General features: G+C 44.7%; 3 protein-coding genes across 3 annotated transcripts; all 3 read left to right on the top strand.

Annotated features, from left to right (window-relative positions):
- The first annotated feature begins 4229 nt into the window (after nucleotides 1-4229).
- Nucleotides 4230-5605, top strand: LOC125776114 (uncharacterized). The gene has a single exon (XM_049446998.1). It carries the CDS (start codon nucleotides 4565-4567, stop codon nucleotides 5603-5605), a length of 1041 nt encoding a protein of 346 aa, XP_049302955.1. The 5' UTR covers nucleotides 4230-4564.
- A 3446-nt stretch (nucleotides 5606-9051) lies between these two features.
- LOC125776113 (sentrin-specific protease 7-like) lies at nucleotides 9052-10230 on the top strand. Its single transcript, XM_049446997.1, has one exon. It carries the CDS (start codon nucleotides 9052-9054, stop codon nucleotides 10228-10230), a length of 1179 nt encoding a protein of 392 aa, XP_049302954.1.
- A 2935-nt stretch (nucleotides 10231-13165) lies between these two features.
- LOC125776112 (uncharacterized) lies at nucleotides 13166-16977 on the top strand. The gene is made up of 2 exons (XM_049446996.1): nucleotides 13166-16918; nucleotides 16969-16977. The coding sequence occupies exons 1-2, from the start codon at nucleotides 13166-13168 to the stop codon at nucleotides 16975-16977; spliced, it is 3762 nt and encodes a 1253-aa protein (XP_049302953.1).
- The last annotated feature ends 4382 nt before the right edge of the window (nucleotides 16978-21359 follow it).

Below are 21359 nucleotides of genomic sequence, written 5' to 3'. Positions count from 1 at the left end.
ACAATCAAAGATACAAAGTGCGAGTGCGAATACTTAAGCGAGTGGTACTTAAAACAATAATTTCTATGTATTTCAAATAACAAACCGTGAGATGCAGCAAAATATAGACTGTTAAGAGGGATGATTTTCATTTAAGCGGAGTACTACTTAACTGGGTCTCACTGTACAAATAAATCAGAGGAATTTTGATTATTTTCTTTTATACATTTCTTGACTTGAAAATCGACAATTGTCAATTTTATTCTAATATATTTGCATACTTATATTTGCGGCGTTGTCACTTTTTCCTTCTCATACAAATATCGGAAATTGTTAAATTTATGATCTTTAGCTTTTGCCATCGTCGCGAAAAAACGCTTGTAGGCAAAGGCATATGTTTTTATGAATGAAGCAAGATTGCCTGTTAAAAGTGCGCTTGCGTTCAGGAATGAAAATATTGTTGTTGTGTGTTTTTCTACAATTTTGGGCATCGACTATTTGGCTGCCATATTGACTTGAGGCGCTGCTATGAGCTGATGCTATTTGAGACGATTGTTCTTTTTGTAAAACAGTGTTTGTAGTTTATGCCGGCGACATATTTACATGTGTACACAGATATGTACATATGTAGACTTAAGTATGCATTATTTGTGTGGGAATGTCATACGCACATACGCATGTATATATAGACACAGCGCAACGCACTGGGAGTCCTTGGTTATCTTGACAGCGATGTATTCCGCTGGTAAGATGGAAAAGGTGATGTGAGCTTGCTCTGCCGAGGTGTTAGACGCGTGGTGTATCACTAAATAGCCACTTCGGTCCCTGGTCAGGGAGTGTGCATTGGGCGCAGGGGTAGTAGCCTGGGTTGCCCTGGGCGATCGCCGGTCCGGGACTGGTAAAGCGAAGGACAGACCTCAGGGAACTGGGGTAAGAGCATGGTTTCCGAGGGTACACCCGTTTCTGTCTATTTCGGCCCGCCCCGCTACACACGATGCGCTGTAAAAAACAAACGAATGGAGAATTATTTAAATAAAGATAACAAAAACAAAAGCAGCAGTGTACAAGACTGCTTCACGAACAGCGGCACTCAAAGCCCTGGCAGTAAGATACCAAAATCGGAACAATCCAGGAGAACGCCGAGTAGTTTTCGCGTCGAAGCTGATCCCTTTAGACGCGCATCAAGATTGATGCGATCACCGAAACAGGGGCTCGCCGTGGAAAGGCCTGAAAGAGCGAGATCGTCGCCAACCGCGCTGCAAGACAGCACGCTTTGAGCGGAACTAACGAAATCAGGAGGGGACATTATGGCTTTATTGGGAGATATGATCAAGAGGCTAACGGAAGCAATGAAACTGCTCCAACGAACGATCAACAATCAGATCCGGGATTTGCTAACTTCTGTCAAAAAGCTCTATGAACGCGACTACAGCGAATATAACAAAGTTAAAGCAACCAGGCGAAATGTTCCTTAGAGACACCTAGGAGTAGATTCAACTCCAAAAAGGCCTCGCGAGGATGAGCAGCAGACGCGAAAGACCCCGCCAAAAAATAAAGCCAGCCAAGAGGAAGTCCAAAAGAGGACCACTGCGTAGAAGAAGAATGAAGGAAAAATTCCTACAAAACACCGGAAGGCAGAGGAACAGGGAAATGAATAGACGCAGGTGAAACCAAAAACACAAAACAGGAATAAGAAAACGGTTTCTGCTCCACGTCCGGGGCCCGATGCAATTATCGTTGCGCGCACTGGAAACATGAAATGAAGAAGGCCCAGATGAACACGGGAGCATATGAAAATGAGGTATGCAAAGTTCGGGGCAACCAGGCGCAAATAAGAGCCCTAACTCACGAAGTATAAGTGGAGATCCGAGACTTGGACGAAATAACCACCAAAGAAGGCATAGCAGTGGCAATACGATCACAAATCAAAGAGATAAGGTCCTTTGACGAAAATGCGATCAAAACCATGAGATAGGCGTACGCAGGCACGCAGACGGCAGTCATCAGCCTTCCCGCAGCGGACTCAAAACGGCTGCTTGTCGCCCATAAGATCAAGATTGGATGGGTGGTATGCAGAATAAGGGGAAACCCGAACCTCAGAAAGTGTTTCAGGTGTCTGGAATATGGCCATCTGGCGAGTGCACGTACGAGTACGGATGATCGAAGCAAATGTTGTGCTAAGTGTGGTGAAAAGGGTCATTTCGTAAAGGAGTGTGATAAAAGCCCGTCGTGTGCAGCATGCAAAAGCAATGACAAAAAGGAGACAGGTCGCCTGATAGGAAGTTGGAAGTGTCCTCTTTATCAAGTGGCGTGTAAAAAGATAAAATGAAAATTGTCCAAATCTGAAGCAAACAATTTTCGAGGAAAAGGTAAAGGTGGCAATGGTGTATAAGCAGTACAAAAACATAAACGCTGCCACATGGATCTCCGACAAGGAAAACAAAGCTGTCATATTGGCCTGTGGGGGCAACGCCTTCCAAGATAAGCCGCTCCTGGGCAGATCTTACTATACGCGAGCGAAAATGGCATTTATTTTTACAGCTGCTATATTTTCCCGAGTGTTCTGCAAGTAGACTACGAAAGAATTCTCGATGAAATAGTCCGAGATGCCGTCACTACTACGCCAAACGTGATAGCAGGCGATTTCAACGCATGGACAATTGAATGGAGTACTAGCGTTTTCTTTGTTAGACGCTGTGCTGCTCAATACCGGTGGTAGAAATACTTTTGAAAAGAATGGATGCGGATCGGTATGATGCTGCTATGTGTAGAAAAAACACAACATAACCTAAAGGCCCCCATATTGGTGGAACGAGAAGATCAACACATTAAGAAGCGAATGCCAAAGAAGCTAAGGTACGCCACACCATACAAGACTGCGACAAAGTTTCAAAAAAAAAACATAAGGAACTCAAGAAAGCAATCGAAAGAAGTAAGTCCTCAAGATGGACGAGAATCCGTGGGGTGACGCGTATAAAATAGTGATGACGAAAATCAGAGGAGGTAAAGGTCAAGCACCAACCTGTCCGACCCTCCTAGAAAAGGTGGTGAAAACGCTTTTCTCAACGCAAGAACCCCAATCGAGTAGAACGATACAAACCGCGATGGAATTTCCAATTGTCAACGAGAAAGAGGTAATAGAAGTGACGGAGAGATTTGGCAACGCAAGGGCACCAGGACTTGATGGCATCCCGAATAAGGCACGGAAAATTGCCATCAACCATAGCAAGGGGACCTTCGCCGAACTCTACTCACGATGCCCAAATGAAGGAGTTTTCGGCACCGAATTTCCGGGAAAATGGGGTATGTACGGATAGGGGGCTTCTCTAGAGGAGGAATATACAAAAATTATGTAAAAATAGCTAATATTTTTAAAAATATCCACGTTTAAAAATTCAAAAAATGCCCTAAGAACACGTGTTATTTCTCCATGTTTCACAGAATATTTTCACGTTTTTCACTCACTATATTTAAATATACACTCTGTGAGAAATAAATATCTTATAGAATTTAGTCCACACAAAGGCCCACCCTAATGTTCACAAGCATATATACGCAGCGGTAAAACCACGCCACGAAGATGGAGAAACCAGACATGCAGATAAGAGGACAACAAGCATGCATACGCAGCGGTAAAATCACGCCACCGCCAGCAACACACGCCATCCCAGCAACACACGCCATCCCAACGCAACATGTTGCGAATGTGCTAGCACGCAACACAGGCTTGGTGGGTAGTTAGATGGCGGATGATCAGTCAGTCAGCACGGGACTGTGACAGCGTACACACGTTTTGGCATCAGACTACGCAGCGAGTTTATCCTCTGGCTAGTCTTGGTACCCTGACTTGTGAACGCCGTATGTTAAGGGTGAGCTCGGTAGTGAGTTTATCCTCTGACCGACTTAACCGTTAACATCGCGGTCGCTAAGACAGTCTTCCGTGATCCGGGATCTTTAAAAGTGACAGTCGTCTAGTTAGTGAAGCTTACGCGAGCGTCGGCAGAAGTAGCCGAGCGTAGTCGGCAGAAGCAGCAGCGCGTGATTGAAGTGGTACGGAGCAGCAAGTCGTCTAGTTAGTGAAGCCTACGCGAGCGTCGGCAGAAGTAGCCGAGCGTAGTCGGCGTAGCACGCGAGGGTGAACGCGTATAGCAGGGCAGCGATAGGGAAGCCCACACGAGCGTCGGCAGAAGCAGCAGCGCGTGATTGAAGCGGTACGGAGCAGCAAGTCGTCTAGCACCCAGGAGCGCAGCAGAGCGGGGAAACGGTATTGCCCTAACGGAGCACATCGAATCGTTACCCTAACAGCGCCGTCCTCGGGCGACGACTGTACAACGCAGGAGACGTTTTGTGACTTGAATTAATATATTATATTAGATATTAATATAAGTTGAAATAAATAAAGAACGATTCGCAGAAGAGCCCCAACACTTACAAATTTATTGTAACGAACCCTGGAAACGGCGAGTATACCTCAGCAATTATACTTGTAAGAAGCAGGGGCAGCAAAAAAGCTTCGTTACAATTGGCGCCCGAGCAGGGACCCTGCGGATCGTATGTTATCAGGAAAACGACATTTAGTACGGAGATGACAGATCTCATGTGGGTAGACAACGTGTCCAAGGAGCAACTAATCTCCTTCGCACAGAGTCTGGGAGTTGACCACATAGGCACCACGCGGGAGATTCGTAAGCGCATAACTACATTGGCAGCCAAGGCGCACGGAGACCCGGAAGTAGAAGAACAATTTTTAAAAATGGAAGCTGCATACAAAGCAGGTGAGATCGCTTCACGAGACGAAGGCGATCAGAAGACAACCTTCCCAGCCGATCAAGACAGAGGGACCGCGAGCACTTTCACGGAATCATCACGGCTACAGCCGCCACAAATCAACAGGTTACTTCAACAGAACCACATTGTTACATTCGCACCCATCATCGACCAGGTGAGGAAGTGGTCCGTGAAATACGACGGCGGGCGAGACCCATTAGCGTTTGTCGAGAGATTAGAAGAGCTCTCCGAAGTGTACATGGTGAATGTGGACATTCTTCCAAGAACCATGCCCGAATTATTGTGCGGTACCGCTCTCCAATGGTATCGCAACAATAACGAACACTGGGAGAGTTGGACAACCTTCAAAAAGGACTTTCTGCGCTTCTTCCTACCAGCACGTTACTTCGAACGCCTCGAAGATAACATACGGCAGCGAAGACAACACGTTCGAGAAAAATACAAGGACTACGTTCTAGCTATGCAGAGCTTAATGCGACACGTAGGGTATAATCCGGAAGAGCGACTGGAAAGAATTTTTCGGAATAGTCACACCGATTATTTGCTCCACATTCAGCGGCGAGATTTCGAGACGCTGGCCGAACTCATCACACTGGCAGAAGAGTACGAAGGGATATATGAAGGACAACGACGAGGAGTAGAGCCACCTAGACGCGAGATGACGAAACACATTATAGGTGACCACGAGGCGAGACATGTAAGTAGGCGGTTACCACGTGCACCACAACACCACGCGACGGTAGATGCGCATCGTCAGCAACCATCTACGAGTGGAGCCGTTAGGCCGGGAAATATCTGCTTCAGATGTGGTCCGGAAGGACACTATGCTAGGAGATGACGTAATCCCAAGAAATTGTGTTGCAGGGAGTGTGGAAGAGCGGATGTGCTAACGAAAGAATGTTGTCATCAACAACAGGGAAACGACCAAGGGTTTCGCCAAAGACAAGGCGCGGCGGACCCGCGGTACTCAGCGCCGAACCACCAATAATTATGCATCAGGAACGCGGCCGGTTATACGCCCTAATCACGCTTGGCGGAGAACCGGCGGAAGCCGTCATCGACACCGGCGCTTCGAAAAGTTTCATATCACCACGAGTTGCAGAACATATGGACGCAACCGGGAACAGTAAGAAGGTGACCGTAGCTATCGAGATACAAATGGCCGATGGCACCACCAGCAAGATTTTCGACGCCGTGGAGACCACCATTCAACTCGGACAGACATCATTAAAGGCAGTGTTACACGTGATGCCCGGAGCGATTGATGACGTCATACTTGGATTGGATACACTGGGAAACATGGGAGCTATAGTATCCTGCGGAGGTCACCAGGTAGTGCTGAAAGCGTCAGATGCGCAGCAATCAACGGCAGCCCGCACCATGTCATCCAAAGCCGTAAGCAGCGTAACCCTTACTACGCCAGAAGAAGAAAGACAGACGAAAACTTAGGTGCAGGAGGGTCAATCGACTCGGGACTTCATCGGCCGTCAACCAGAGAAACGAAGCGGCCCGCATACGTGATTTTTTAGACGAAGAACTTCGAAAATTTGAAAGCATGAGTGGAGTGACGACCGTGGCGGAACATAAAATCACTATGACCGACAGTCGACCAATCAAGCAACGATATTTTCCGCGGAATCCAGCGATGCAGGCCATCATCAACGCCGAGATCGACGAGCTGCTGGCGAAGAAATGTATTGAGCCGTCTCACAGCCCACACAGCGCGCCGATTGTGTTGGCACGGAAGAAGAACGGTAAGTGGCGTTTATGCGTGGATTAGCGGCAACTCAACGCCCGATCTGTACCCGACGCGTACCCCTTACCTAGGATACAACATATACTTGACAAGTTACGAAGAGCAAGGTACATTAGTAGTCTGGATCTCAAGAACGGCTACTGGCAGATACCTTTGGAGCAAGGCAGCCGCCCGTATACCGCCTTTACCGTACCTGGGCGTGGCCTATTTCAATGGCGCGTGATGCCAGTCGGCTTACATTCAGCACCAGCGACGTTCCAGAGAGTACTCGACCAGGTCATAGGCCCGGAGATGGAACCGCACGCCTTCGCCTACCTGGACGATATAATCGTCATAGGCTCTACATTCGAGGAACACATACGGAATTTGCGAAAGGTACTGCAGAGACTACAGCAGAACAACCTTCGAATTAACCCTGAAAAGTGCGAGTTTTTTAAGAAGGAACTCCGATACTTAGGACATGTGATTAGTGACAAAGGCATCCACACCGACCCCGAGAAAGTTGCAGCAATCCAGGAGCTGAAGCCCCCAACTAACGTGAAAGAAGTCCGTCAGTATCTTGGGATAGCCTCTTGGTATCGGCGCTTTGTGCCAGATTTCGCGACCATGAGCCAGCCGCTCACAGCTCTCTTGAAGAAAGGGAAACACTGTAAATGGGGACCTGAGCAACAATCAGCATTTGAAAGCATCAAGCAAAGGTTAACGGAGGCTCCCGTCCTGGCATGTCCGGATTTCAGCCAGGCATTCACTTTGCAGACGGACGCCAGCAAAATCGGCCTTGGAGCCGTACTGACGCAGAATCTGAAAGGAGGAGAACGCGTAATAGCCTACGCCAGCCAAAAATTAAATGAGGCAGAGAAAAACTATTCAGCTACCGAAAAGGAGTGCCTCGTCATAGTCTGGGGAATTCGGAAAATGAGACCCTACCTAGAAGGATATAGATTTAAGGTGATAACCGATCACATGTCACTGAAGTGGCTGAATTCCATAGAGAGCCCTTCCGGTCGAATAGCACGATGGGCTTTAGAGTTACAGCAGCATACTTTCGACATCGAATGTCGTAAAGGGAAACTCAACCAAGTAGCAGACGCACTGTCCCGACAGCCGCTAGAGACCATAAGGCAAGCGATGACGATGGCTTCAAAATGCAAATGGTGACGTAAGCGAGTAGAAGAAGTTCGCGCAAACCCAGAGAAGTACGCAGATTACATGGAGAAGGATGGCCAACTTTATCGCCACATTCCGTGTAGATCTCAGGATGAAGAGGCTGTACCCTGGAAGCTATGTGTGCCTAAGCCCCTCCACATAAGAGTGCCACGATATTCCTAGCGCCGGACACATGGGCATACGCCGGACAGTAGCCCGAGTCGCCAACCGATACTACTGGCCAGGAATGTTCCGCGACTTTAGTCGGTACGTACGCCAGTGTGAGTCCTGCCAGAAATACAAGGAAGGACAGCAGAGACCAGCAGGGAAGATGCCTTCACAGGTGGCACAGGAACCGTTTGCCACAGTTTGCACCGACTTCATCGGACCCTTACCGCGATCAGCCCATGGCAACACAACGCTACTGGTGTTTTTCGACCGCTTCAGCAAATTGGTTGAATTGGTCCCCATGAGGCGCGCTACAGCTGAAGGACTTCGTCGCGCATTTAGAGAGAGAATCCTCGCGAGATTTGGTGTTCCGAAGATCCTTATTTCGGACAATGGTGTTCAATTCACGAGTACATTATGGCAACACTATCTAAAGGAATTAGGGGTACGCCAGCAATTCACGGCGCCGTATACACCTCAAGAAAATCCCACGGAAAGAGTAAACCGCACGATCAAGCGAATTATTGCACAACTCAGCAAATCACGACACCAGCAATTTGACGATTTTCTCCCAGAGATTGAGCTGGCAGTAAATTCCAGCATCTCGGCCTCCACAGGGTATAGCCCGGCATTTCTCGTACAAGGACGAGAACCGCGACTGCCAAAGGCCCTTTTCGACGAAGTTAATATCGGCACAGGTATGATACCCCCGACGGCTGAAGAAAAGTACGACAGGATGCAGGAAGCCTTCAGAATCGTTCGACAAAACATGGAGAGAGCATCCATGGACCAAGCCCGGCACTATAATTTGAGGCGTAGAAAATGGATCCCCGCGATCGGAGAGCTAGTTCTAGCGAAGGAACATCATCTCTCTAAAGCCGCAGACGGTTTCGCCGCAAAGTTAGCCCCGAAGTACGACGGTCCTTATAAAATTCTAAGATACATTTCACCAGTGATCGTACATGTCCAGAAGATCGACGGTGGCAAGGAGAAAACAGTGAACATCAGCGAATTGAAGCTGTACAATAGTTTCGCGGCAGTGTAAAGTAAATAAAAAAACAAACAAATTTAAAAAAAAAATTAAAATAAAAATAAATATAAATTCTTAAACAAACGAGCATGTCTACTGACCAAAACGAGTACCAAACGAGTAGATCAAATTCATTCGACCGTGAGCCGTCAGTGAGATTAGACATCCGGAGAATACACACAAGATGAACGACAAAGATAAATGGACGCAGAGCGTAAAGCGATTCCGCGAGCGGATGGCGGAGGAGCAAAGGAAGCTCCCCAGGACACAGCCACTGGAGGCAGCGGGCACTTCAGACACTAGAAGTGCCAGATCAGCACGCGCAGATGCTCTGCAAGCAGCGGCGCAACATCTGGCGCGACGCACAGGGGTAGCAACCAACGCTTGCGCGGCCAACGTACCCGACGCCGCCACATCGCACCAGGTCAACGCCGCCATCACTGTGCACACCACCGACCGTAACGCCAGGGCAGTTTCCGCAAAGGCTCGTAAGGCGCAAACTGCCATGAGGCGCTCTATCGCAGCGCACGTAAGCACGACGCGCCGAGCTTCTTGGGCTGCAGCGTCGCAGAGAACCAACCTGGCCGCGGTGCCATGCACCGTCGGCAGGATCAGTAATAGCGAAACGTCTACCTCTGACGATTCCACCGTCCCATGGAGATCGCCGGTGATCGAACTTTCGTCCGAAAATGAAGATACGCTACCGGAGAACAAGAAGGCGGAACTTACCTTCCCAGCGGGGCCAAATGGAGTCTGCCTATACCAAGCAGACTTACAATCTCTGGAGGACGGATGTTGGCTCACAGACACGGTCATTGATGCGTACGCGAAGCACTTGGAAGCTGAATTTGGTCCGAAAGGTACAGTGCTTAGCCCATTCGTGGTCTGGCAGCTGAACCAGCAAGGAAGACGCGATGAAAACTTCCGCCGCATTCACCGCTGGATTCGCAACATTGACATATTTGGACAGAGGGTAGTACTAGCGCCACACAACACCGAGCACCACTGGTACCTCCTCGCCCTATCCAACCGCGAGCTCACGCACCACGTCACGGACACAGTCTGCTACCACCAACACCAGCTATGGACAGCAGATTCCTGGATGAGGGGTAAGGTCACACACGCAACCACGGCCTGGCGCGAATTCCTCCAGTGGGAATACAAGGAAAGAGGCGGAGAAGGGGAATTTGAGTATCGGGAACTGCTGCTAGACGTACCTCAGCAAGAAAACACGAATGACTGCGGTATATACGTGCTGGAGACAATAGAACGGGTCATGCGACACGTCGGACGAAACGAAGGGGCGCTCGGATGTATCTCCGAACCCTTCACGGCGAAGCTGGCAGTTGAAAAGCGAGCCTAAGTATTGGCCACCTTCAGACGACAGCAAACCACACCCGCGCCCATCGTTGAAATACCAGCACCATCATCTGCGGAAGTAGAGCTGCCACCCGAAGGTATAAAAATCGCTATCGCCGAAGCAAACGGAACAGCATTGGAGGCTTTCCCGGAAATTGCGGATAGAATCCGCAGAGGCCTCAAGGACCTCTCAGACGGCATGGGGAAGCACCGGCTAAAATTTAATACAGCCAAGCTCAAAGTGTTCATGTACCGGTGGGGCGTCCACATCACAGCAAAAGCCACAACAACAACCACGGCAACTAAAGGACCCTAAGGAGACAATTTTTGATAACTTTTGTAACTAAATTTAAGTTATATTAATGATTTTTAAAAGTATACGTATATATGTATATATAATAACACAAAAAAAAAAAAAAATTAATGATGAATTTATATGGAAAAAATAAGCGAAACAAATTTTTGGAAAAAAAACACAACTTGCATAAGTGTATATAAAAAAAAAAAAGTGAATATAAGATATATGTAAAATATAAAATATACATATACTTTTAGGTATAAATCTTAGAGTTTTTCTTGAAGCCAAATGACGATTGTAACTACATATGTATAAATACTTTTAGGCGTAAATCTTAGATTTTTTTTTCTCCTATATCAAATCACCATTGTGAGTTAGCAATACTATTTTTTTAACTTTTTTTTAAGAAACCATTGTAAATTAACAATAGAATTTATTGAATTTTGCATGGAATGCAAAACCCTCCGAAGTGTGGGGGGAGTGTGTATAGAAAGGCCCACCCTATTGTTCACAAGCATATATACGCAGCGGTAAAACCACGCCACGAAGATGGAGAAACCAGACATGCAGATAAAAGGACAACAAGAATGCATACGCAGCGGTAAAAACACGCCACGCAAACCAGACAAGCAGACGAAACAACAGCAAGCATGCATACGCAGCGGTAAAATCACGCCACCGCCAGCAACACACGCCATCCCAACGCAACATGTTGCGAATGTGCTACCACGCAACACAGGCTTGGTGGGTAGTTAGATGGCGGATGATCAGTCCGTCAGCACGGGACTGTGACAGCGTACACACGTTTTGGCATCAGACTACGCAGCGAGTTTATCCTCTGGCTAGTCTTGGTACCCTGACTTGTGAACGCCGTATGTTAAGGGTGAGCTCGGTAGTGAGTTTATCCTCTGACCGACTTAACCGTTAACATCGCGGTCGCTAAGACAGTCTTCCGTGATCCGGGATCTTTTAAAGTGACAGTCGTCTAGTTAGTGAAGCCTACGCGAGCGTCGGCAGAAGTAGCCGAGCGTAGTCGGCAGAAGCAGCAGCGGGTGATTGAAGTGGTACAGAGCAGCAAGTCGTCTAGTTAGTGAAGCCTACGCGAGCGTCGGCAGAAGTAGCCGAGCGTAGTCGGCGTAGCACGCGAGGGTGAACGCGTATAGCAGGGCAGCGATAGGGAAGCCCACAGGAGCGTCGGCAGAAGCAGCAGCGCGTGATTGAAGCGGTACGGAGCAGCAAGTCGTCTAGCACCCAGGAAAGCAGCAGAGCGGGGAAACGGTATTGCCCTAACGGAGCACATCGAACCGTTACCCTAACAGCGCCGTCCTCGGGCGACGACTGTACAACACAGGAGACGTTTTGTGACTTGAATTAATATATTATATTAGATATTAATATAAGTTGAAATAAATAAAGAACGATTCGCAGAAGAGCCCCAACACTTACAAATTTATTGTAACGAACCCTGGACACGGCGAGTATGCCTCAGCAATTATACTTGTAAGAAGCAGGGGCAGCAAAAAAGCTTCGTTACAACTCTTAATATTGAAATAAATTCACTTTTCACTTTTACTTTGTAATTTTTCAGCCAAATTTAGTAATTTAAAATCTCTTATCAAATTTATGGCTGAAAAGCTTAGAGTGTTTATATTTACGAGGAAAACCAGCATTGCCACACCTTAAAAACCAAAAGTGAAGGATTTTTTTAGCGTTTCACAGCGTTTTCTTTGTTTGTACTTTCGAGTGATTCCTTTTTCTTTATTAACTATAAAAAAACTATAAAGAAGATTTTTCGAGCTAAAATTGAATATGTGAACACTTTTCTATATATTATATATTATACATATGATTGTAATATAACATTTTTATATACATATTACAATTTTATACTATAATAGAATCATCAGTGAATACCGGGGTGACCGAAGTACTCTCGCGTAGTAAACCTTTCTGCGTTGGCGGCCTTCGGCCGCACTCTAAAAAAATAACCCTGGCCGAGCGAATACCCGGGGTGACTGAAGTACTTTCGCGTAGTACTCCTTTCTGCGTTGGCGGCCTTCGGCCGCGCTCTAAAAAAATAACCCTGGCCGAGCGAATACCCGGGGTGACTGAAGTACTTTCGCGTAGTACTCCTTTCTGCGTTGGCGGCCTTTGGCCGCGCTTTGAAAAAATAACCCTGGCCGAGCGAATACCCGGGGTGACTGAAGCACTTTCGCGTAGTACCCCTTTCTGCGTTGAAAATAAAAAAATATATTGGCTTTTCGGTATAAAGTGGTGATAATTTTTGGTTATCATGCACTCAAAATTTAAGTTTTCGTTATAAAATGGTAAATTTTGGTTATTATATCTGTTCGCGCCCATCTGGCATCACCTTTCTAAACATATGTTTGAAGCTTCATGGGCAGCACTTACATATGTGCTTGCTGTCAAACTAGCTTCCGTTTTATCTCTCTCTTCAATAAAGGAACTCGACCGCATAGCACGTCTTTTATTTCAATCCGCGTTAATATAATTCATCTTCCGCGAGCGCTATTAAACCGCAACATATTTTGGTCCTTCGAGCCGGATATCATCGCATATTAATGATATTCGGCAAATTCGCTATTATTTTCAATATTTTTCCGCATTTTTAACATTAATCATGTCTTCGGCTAAAATTCGCGACTCCGCGCTAAATGCTATCAAACGCTATTTGCAATCTAGCAAAGTGGATGCTCTGTCGGTGGACACTGAGGTAATAACTACTTACCTCCAATTGTTGGAGGAGCAATGGATTCGGTTTGGCGTAGCACAACAAGAGGTGGAACTTACATGTGGTGACGAGAACGTTTCTATGGAGGAGCAGGCACGCATACAAGGTGAGGAGTGGTACAGCACCGCTAAAGCTAACTTGAAACGCCTGTGCGTAACTCAAAGGCAGCAGACATTGCAAACTACCGTTCCTGACACAACTGCTCCTGTACCGCTTCCAAAGCTACAGTTGCCGTCATTTAGTGGTGATCCCACTCAATGGCTTCCTTTTCATGATGCTTTTTGCTCACTCATTCATACGAATGTCAATTTGTCGGACGGACAAAAATTACACTATTTACGAAACTGTTTGAGTGGGGAAGCATTCGATTTGGTGAGTAGCTTAGCAGTATGTGATAGCAATTACGCTGAAGCTTGGGACTTATTGACCGCGAGGTATAAGGTCATGCGTGTCATGGTGGACAGCCACATCAAAGCACTCATGGCAATTGGAAATGCAGCCAAGGATACTGCTAAGGGAATAAAGCAAGTGCTTAATTCCATACTTCAACACGTTGGCGCTCTACGTGCACTCCAACGACCAGTCGAATTCTGGGATGACTGGCTCGTTCACTTAACCGTTTCAAAGTTAGCACACGAAACCCGCAAGCAATGGGAGTTATCGCTCGTCATGGATGATCTACCATCTTTCTCCGTTCTTCGAGAATTTCTTGAAAACCGCGCACGCTCACTGGAGATGGTACCATTACTCAACACTACCGCAAAGACAACAACAACAACAAAGAATGTTTTCCATACGGCATTTACAGAGCCAGAAGTAAATATCGCTACATCAACCGCTACTAAGGGCCCGCATTGTTCTTATTGCAATCGTGATCATAAAATCTACGTCTGCTCACAGTTCAGCCAACTCGACTCCAAGGATAAACTAACTGCTATTAAGAAATTAGGTGCATGTATAAATTGTCTCAGCAAAGGGCATATCCTCGCTAACTGTCACAGCACATCGTCGTGTCGTATATGCCAACGACGTCATCATACCTTACTTCACGAAAACTTTACCAATCAACCGGCAACGCTCAATGCTCTTTCAAATGAACAACGTTTAAATGTAACCGCACACTACGCCGCTAATCGCGTCATTCTACTAGCAACCGCTGAAATTATGGTACAAGACTATACCGGTCGTTGGCAACCCGCTCGCGCACTTCTTGACAACGGTTCACATGCCTCATTCGTCACCGAGGCGTGTGTACAACGCCTTCGTCTTCCCAGAACGCTGTCATCCGTTCACGTCACTGGGATCGGGTCACTACAAGGAGGCCGCGCAAAGGGAGAAGTTACACTCTCCATATCAACACGAACGCTTGATACTAAATTTCAAGTAAGTACGCTCATCTTACCGAAAATTACTAACGATCTTCCAACCTCCGCTTTACCGACGACTTCTTGGCCGCATCTTACGGATTTGCCACTAGCCGACCGCTATTATTCCCAGCCCGGACCAATAGACATTTTAATTGGAATGGATGAGATGGACAAGTTTCTACTACACGGACTCCGTAAGGGTGAACGGGGTACACCAATGGCACAAAATACTGTATTCGGATGGGTACTGTCTGGCAACGCTGCCAATTTACAAAGCCCACCGGTGAACATTTCGACTCTATATTCCGACCTTCATTTGACTCAACTCATCCACAAGTTTTGGGAGCTCGAAGAACTACCCGCCCGCAAATTCCTCTCACCTGAAGAATCTATGTGTGAGAAACTATACGACGATACGACCGAACGTGCATCGGATGGTCGCTACATCGTGCGTTTACCTTTGAAGAAAAACGTATTGATTGGTGAATCAAGAGAAGCAGCTATTCGAGCATTACTCCGCATGGAAAGAAGGTTTACAGCTAACGAACAACTTCGCAAAGAGTATACTATGTTTATGGATGAACTCACCTCTATGGGACACATGGAACCAGCTGAGACGACAACAGATAAACTGTACTATATGCCACATCATGCGGTGGTAAAGACCACAAGTCAAACAACAAAACTTCGAGTCGTTTTCAACGCATCTATGAAGTCAACCTCTGGGAATTCTTTAAACGATGCCCTCATGTTAGGCCCACAGCTGCAACAAGATCTATTTTCCATTTTGGTTCGCTTTCGCACTCACCGTTTCGGAATAATAGCCGATATCGAAAAGATGTACCGCCAAGTTTATGTCGCTAAAGAGGACACAGATTATCAACGCATAGTTTGGCGTTCGAATCCAGCAGATCCAGTTCGTGATTATCGTCTTTTAAGGGTCACGTATGGAGTCGCCTCAGCATCACATCTTGCTGTTAAGTCACTACATCGAGCCGCACTTAACGCGTCAAACGCAAGCAAGGATGTCATTGAAGTTATAATGTCGGACTTTTATATGGATGACTTACTATCTGGTGCTGATACATTTGATGAACTCGCTTTACTTCAAAAAAACGTCTCCCATGCGCTCTCTGAAAGTGGGTTCGAGCTACGCAAATGGGGTACTAATTCTCAAATGCTTAGAGATATGATACCACACGCATCTAAACAAATTTCGCATCTCTTAGCCGATGGAGACCAAATCCGCACTCTTGGTACCATATGGCACACCAACAACGATTGGCTTTCTATAGCAGTGAGTTTTAGCGACCTGCCTCCTAAACTTACAAAACGAACGTTTCTCTCCGACTCAAGTAAGGTATTCGATCCACTAGGTTTGATCGCGCCTTGTACAATCCGCTCTAAGATTTGGCTACAGAAACTTTGGCGCTCAAATGTGGATTGGGATGAACCAGTTCCTTCAGAAATTGCGAGAGACTGGTTGGCACATCGTCGTGAATTACAGCAACTATCGGCATTAAAACTAAGCCGCTGGTTAGGAACTAGCAAAACTTCTGACTCTCAGTATCACATTTTTACCGACGCATCAGAAGTCGCATACGCAGCCGCACTTTACTGTCGCACACAATTTCCGGACGGAACGATTAAGGTCGTACTAGTAGCAGCGAAAACAAGAGTAGCGCCTCTGAAAACTATTTCGTTACCACGACTCGAGCTTTGCGCAGCTCATTTGGGAGCAAAGCTGGTGAAGCAAGTTCAATCGAATCTGAACCACACTTTCTCAAAATTATACGCATGGACGGACTCAATGATTACCTTAGCGTGGTTACAAGGCAACCCTAGCCGTTGGTCAGTATTCGTGGCCAATCGCGTCGCTGCAGTACAAGATATTCTACCAGCAACCCACTGGAGGCACGTTGCGTCAGAGCACAATCCCGCCGATTGCGCTTCAAGGGGCATATTACCATCGCAGCTTCTCAAACATCAACTTTGGTGGCATGGTCCGCAATGGCTACACGAGAACAACAGTAACTGGCCGATTTCCGCAGAATCACACACTACAGATCTCGAGCTAAAATCTAGCAAGGCTGTAACACTGCTAACGCAAACTACTGATGTTTGGGATTTTTTGACGAAGTATCATTCATTCAGCAAACTTAAACGCATCACCGCTTATTTATTACGCTTCATCAATAACGCAAGGGCTAGCGCCGGGATACGAAAAACCGGCGGCTTGTCTTGCGTTGAAATTCAAAACGCTGAAATAGCATTGGTAAAGTATACTCAATTTATCGTTTTTAAAAGGGAAATTTCTAATTGCAGAGAAAATAAGCCGATACATACACGAAGCAGTCTAGCAAGACTACAACCTTTTCTAGACGCAAATGGTATCCTACGAGTAGGAGGCCGCATCAAAAACGCAACGCTTTCGGATTATGTTAAACATCCTTTAATAGTTCCGAAAAAATCACCGCTCGCTAATTTAATCGCGGTAGAAGTACATCTTTTAACATTACATGGTGGACCTCAGATAATGCAAGCCGCGATTCAACGAAGATTTTGGGTGCCAGGCATTCGTAACCTCGTCCGTAGTATATATCGAAAATGCATTCGTTGTAGACGACTGAGATGTCAACCATTACATCAACTCATGGCTGATCTGCCTCCAAGTCGCGTCACTTCAACCAGATGTTTTTTACATAGTGCAGTCGATTACGCTGGGCCTTACGCCGTGAAGTTTACGCATGGAAGAGGTGCAAAATCCACAAAGGCATACATATGCTCATTTATTTGCATGAGTACTGGTGCAATGCACCTCGAGCTTGCTGGAGACCTTTCTTCAATCGCTTTCATCGCTGCTTTCAAACGTTTTACTAACCGGAGAGGGTACTGTCAGCACATTTACTCTGACAACGGCACTAACTTCGTGGGTGCTGAAAAGGAATTACGATTAGCCTATGAACGCTGCATTCGCGATGAAAGAGTGTCATCATATTTCGCAAACGCCCAAATATTTTGGCATTTCAATCCTCCAAGCGCCCCTCACATGGGTGGCTTCTGGGAGGCTGGTATAAAACGTATCAAATATCATCTTAAGCGGGCCTTAGATACTTCGCTTCTAACTTACGAAGAATTTGCAACATTCCTGACTGAAGTTGAAGCCTGTGTAAACTCGCGTCCTATTTGCTTTATTCCTACAAATGTAAATGACTTTGAAGTCCTCACTCCTGGACACTTCATGATTGGCGAACCGCTAAAGGGACTTCCCGACCCTGACGTTGAGGTCTTCAAAGGAACTATATTTCAACGTTGGCAAATCATTGTGTCAATTAGACAGCACTTCTGGAATCGATGGCGAGACGAGTATCTTGTCAGTCTTCAACGTCGTTCGAAATGGATACGTTCAACGCCGAATTTGCAGAAAGATGATATCGTTATCATACATGAAGGCAACGTGCCCCCAACTAAATGGAAGCTTGGCCGTGTTATTGGCACTTCCCCAGGGACGGATGGTCAAGTTCGGGTTGTAAATTTGAAGACATCCGAAGGAGAGCTGTTAAGGCCCGTGATCAAGCTGTCGCTACTACCAACAAAGGGGGACATATTTTCTATATGATATTCTTAGATCTTAATTAAAATTGTACTTTTTTGAACTGTTGTTCAAGGCGGCCGGTATGTTCGCGCCCATCTGGCATCACCTTTCTAAACATATGTTTGAAGCTTCATGGGCAGCACTTACATATGTGCTTGCTGTCAAACTAGCTTCCGTTTTATCTCTCTCTTCAATAAAGGAACTCGACCGCATAGCACGTCTTTTATTTCAATCCGCGTTAATATAATTCATCTTCCGCGAGCGCTATTAAACCGCAACAATATCTATCAGCGATTTCCATTTATTTTTGATGATACATTGGTTTGTATTTTAGGTGACAATATATATATTATTATATTTAAAATATGAGTTTGAGTGCATAATAACCAAAAAATATAACCACTTCATACCCGAAACCCTATCAGGAGGACTTCCTCTTTCCAACGGTACCTTCAAATCGCGGCGCTAAAGAAATCGGAATTGTGCCGAGTTTTCCCAAAAAATTTGGGAAAAACAGCGGCTAATTCTTCTTCAAAAGCCAAACAAACCAGCGGGAGAGTCGAGTGCGTATCGCCCACTTTGCATGATCGACACGATGGATATACTGGAAAGACTGATATGCACACGTTTAGAACATCACCTAGAAGAAGAGTCTCCTCATAGAGGATACCAGATGGATGCATGGAGATAAAAAATACTTACGGTTACGCTTGACGTGAAAAACGCTTTCAACTCTGCATACTGGCCACATATACTGAGGGCATTAGTGGCAAGAAACACCCCGGGGTATCTTCTGAGGACAATTAGCAGTCTGTCAGTCGCTTGCCTACCAATACCCAACCTATTAGCCACAATCAACCAAGGTCATACTCATTCAAACCCCAAGCAAGACCCTTTTACCCACAACTTACAAATGTTCACAACCAATCCCCTAGACCAAGTTCGTATTAACAGTACGGTCGAAACCGACCCTACGTCACAGTGTAACCAAACTTTAGACCACCTCTTCCTCCAAAACCTCCTACACCAATGGAAGTTGATCGCTCTCTTCAAACGAAGCAAATAAATTATCAGAATTGGCCTCAGTATCAACAAAATCGAACATTTAATAATAGGCAGCAAACATTCAGTAACAAACCACAGGCATTTAGTAATGAACTAGCGCAGGGATGGGCACATTTTTAGCCCGCAAAGTTAGCAAAGTGCGCACGGGGGCTAGATGAGGGGAATATCAGTTTACGGAGAGAAGTTGAGAAAAGTTGCGAAAAAAAATCAATTACATTCGCAAAGTGGTTGCGGCAATACTGACAGTGTACACAAATTAAAGAGCGGAAGTTTACTTCATATCGGAATTGTACAGTTGTGTGAACAAAAAGAGGTAAACATAATTTGCAGGGTTTAGAGTTTCGCATTAAAATTTGTTTTTATTTACCTTTGCATGGTGAGAAATTCTAATCACTGTTAGGAAAAAATATATAAGTTATAATATTTTATTTAATAAGAAAAAAGCATATTTTAAAACTTCACAACACCTTATGGTTGTTCCTATTTTGTTCACACCACTGTACATGTGATAGATCAGTCAATGGTGGTGATGCCAGTTGTAAAAATTCATTTTAGTTACAATTGGGAAAACTTTTATCAAGCTGTGGGCTTTTATACGTATATATGCATATCTGCATATATGTTTAAAAAAAGATACTTATGACCATTATATATATTGTGTTTAAACATTTTGCAGTTCCATTTAATGAAAATGCTTATATAAATATATGACTTGTGATATTTTCAGTTTGGTTGTTTTATCAAAATATTCAAAGAATTGAGGTTTTTTTCTATAATTGTTTTGTTAAATTTTAAAAATCTAAGTTGCCTCTGGAAATGTATTAAAATAATAATATGCGCATATTTTCAAAATTATAAGAAATCATCAAATAAAAATATATTTGTGCGGTATGGCATTATTAATTGAGAGTGGCTAAGCCAGTGAAGCGCTTTGCCTAGCCCGCGGGCGGCCGACTTTATTGCTCTCTCACAGATTCGCTCACACGTATTAGTCAAGCGCTCTCTATACATTGTGGAAAATTAATGTGCATTTGAAAATCACTTGATCAACGACTGTTGACTGCTACGCATGTAATTAGTATGTGCGCGCTGATTAACAATTTTGGTTCAAAACCATGAAAATATTGATTTTTAGTTTTTTGATACAGCCGTTTAGGTGAAAACTTCAACATAAATTCAATATTTAAATTTTTTTGAATTTTACTTTCTTTTTGACACGTGAATTGTCTTAATTTTTGTAATTGATAAAAAACTAATAAGGAATTTCATTAATTTCACAATTTTGTAAAAGTTGTCGAATCACTTTCAAATTTTTTTATATTAATTAATACTAAAGTTTTGTATTTTTTTTGGGTGTAGCAGCAAGCTCTCTCATACTCCAACACAAGCACACAGTTTGGTAGTGTGCGTTTGGGCATCACTGGGCTAAGCACACAAATAGAATACAAACGCTAATGGCAGAAACATCTTCTCATTTCGCTACCTGCGGCAAGCGTTTTATTCTCGTTTTCATTCGAACAATTTTGCCATTATTCAATACGCATATGTAGTTTTGTACACATCTAAGTTTTCAATTATAATTTTTCATAATATATAATATCAAAACTGAAATCAAACTATTAAAATTAGTTTATATATTTGCAAATAATAGCATTCGATTCTAAATTTGAGTTATTTTAAGAAAATTTCGAATATATTGAAGACAATTTTTATAATTACTACACTATATATCGAGCCTGGCAACCCTGCGGAAAACCTAATGTCGTTGGAAATTCTACTATTGGCGGGTGGTAGAAGGGTTGTTGGGTAATATTTACATTGCGCTCTCATAAGATTCATTTGGTCATATGTGTTTGAAGAAACAGTGGTTCATAAATTGAAGTTATTACTGAAATTACTATTTATAAAGAAGTTTAAAGAAATAACCTGGTTTGAAACTTTTTGCTTCGAAAATTATAGGTATCTAAAATAAGAAGTAGGTTATCTGATTTAAATTTAAAATTAAACCAAACACATAATTTATTATTTCAAATAAACAAAATTAAATGTTGATATA

This window comes from Bactrocera dorsalis, chromosome 2 (assembly GCF_023373825.1).
Source record: "Bactrocera dorsalis isolate Fly_Bdor chromosome 2, ASM2337382v1, whole genome shotgun sequence".
Classification (NCBI taxonomy): Eukaryota; Metazoa; Arthropoda; class Insecta; order Diptera; family Tephritidae; genus Bactrocera; species Bactrocera dorsalis.
The sequence above is the reverse complement of the archived record's forward strand: the minus strand, read 5'-3'. Positions and strand labels throughout refer to the sequence as shown.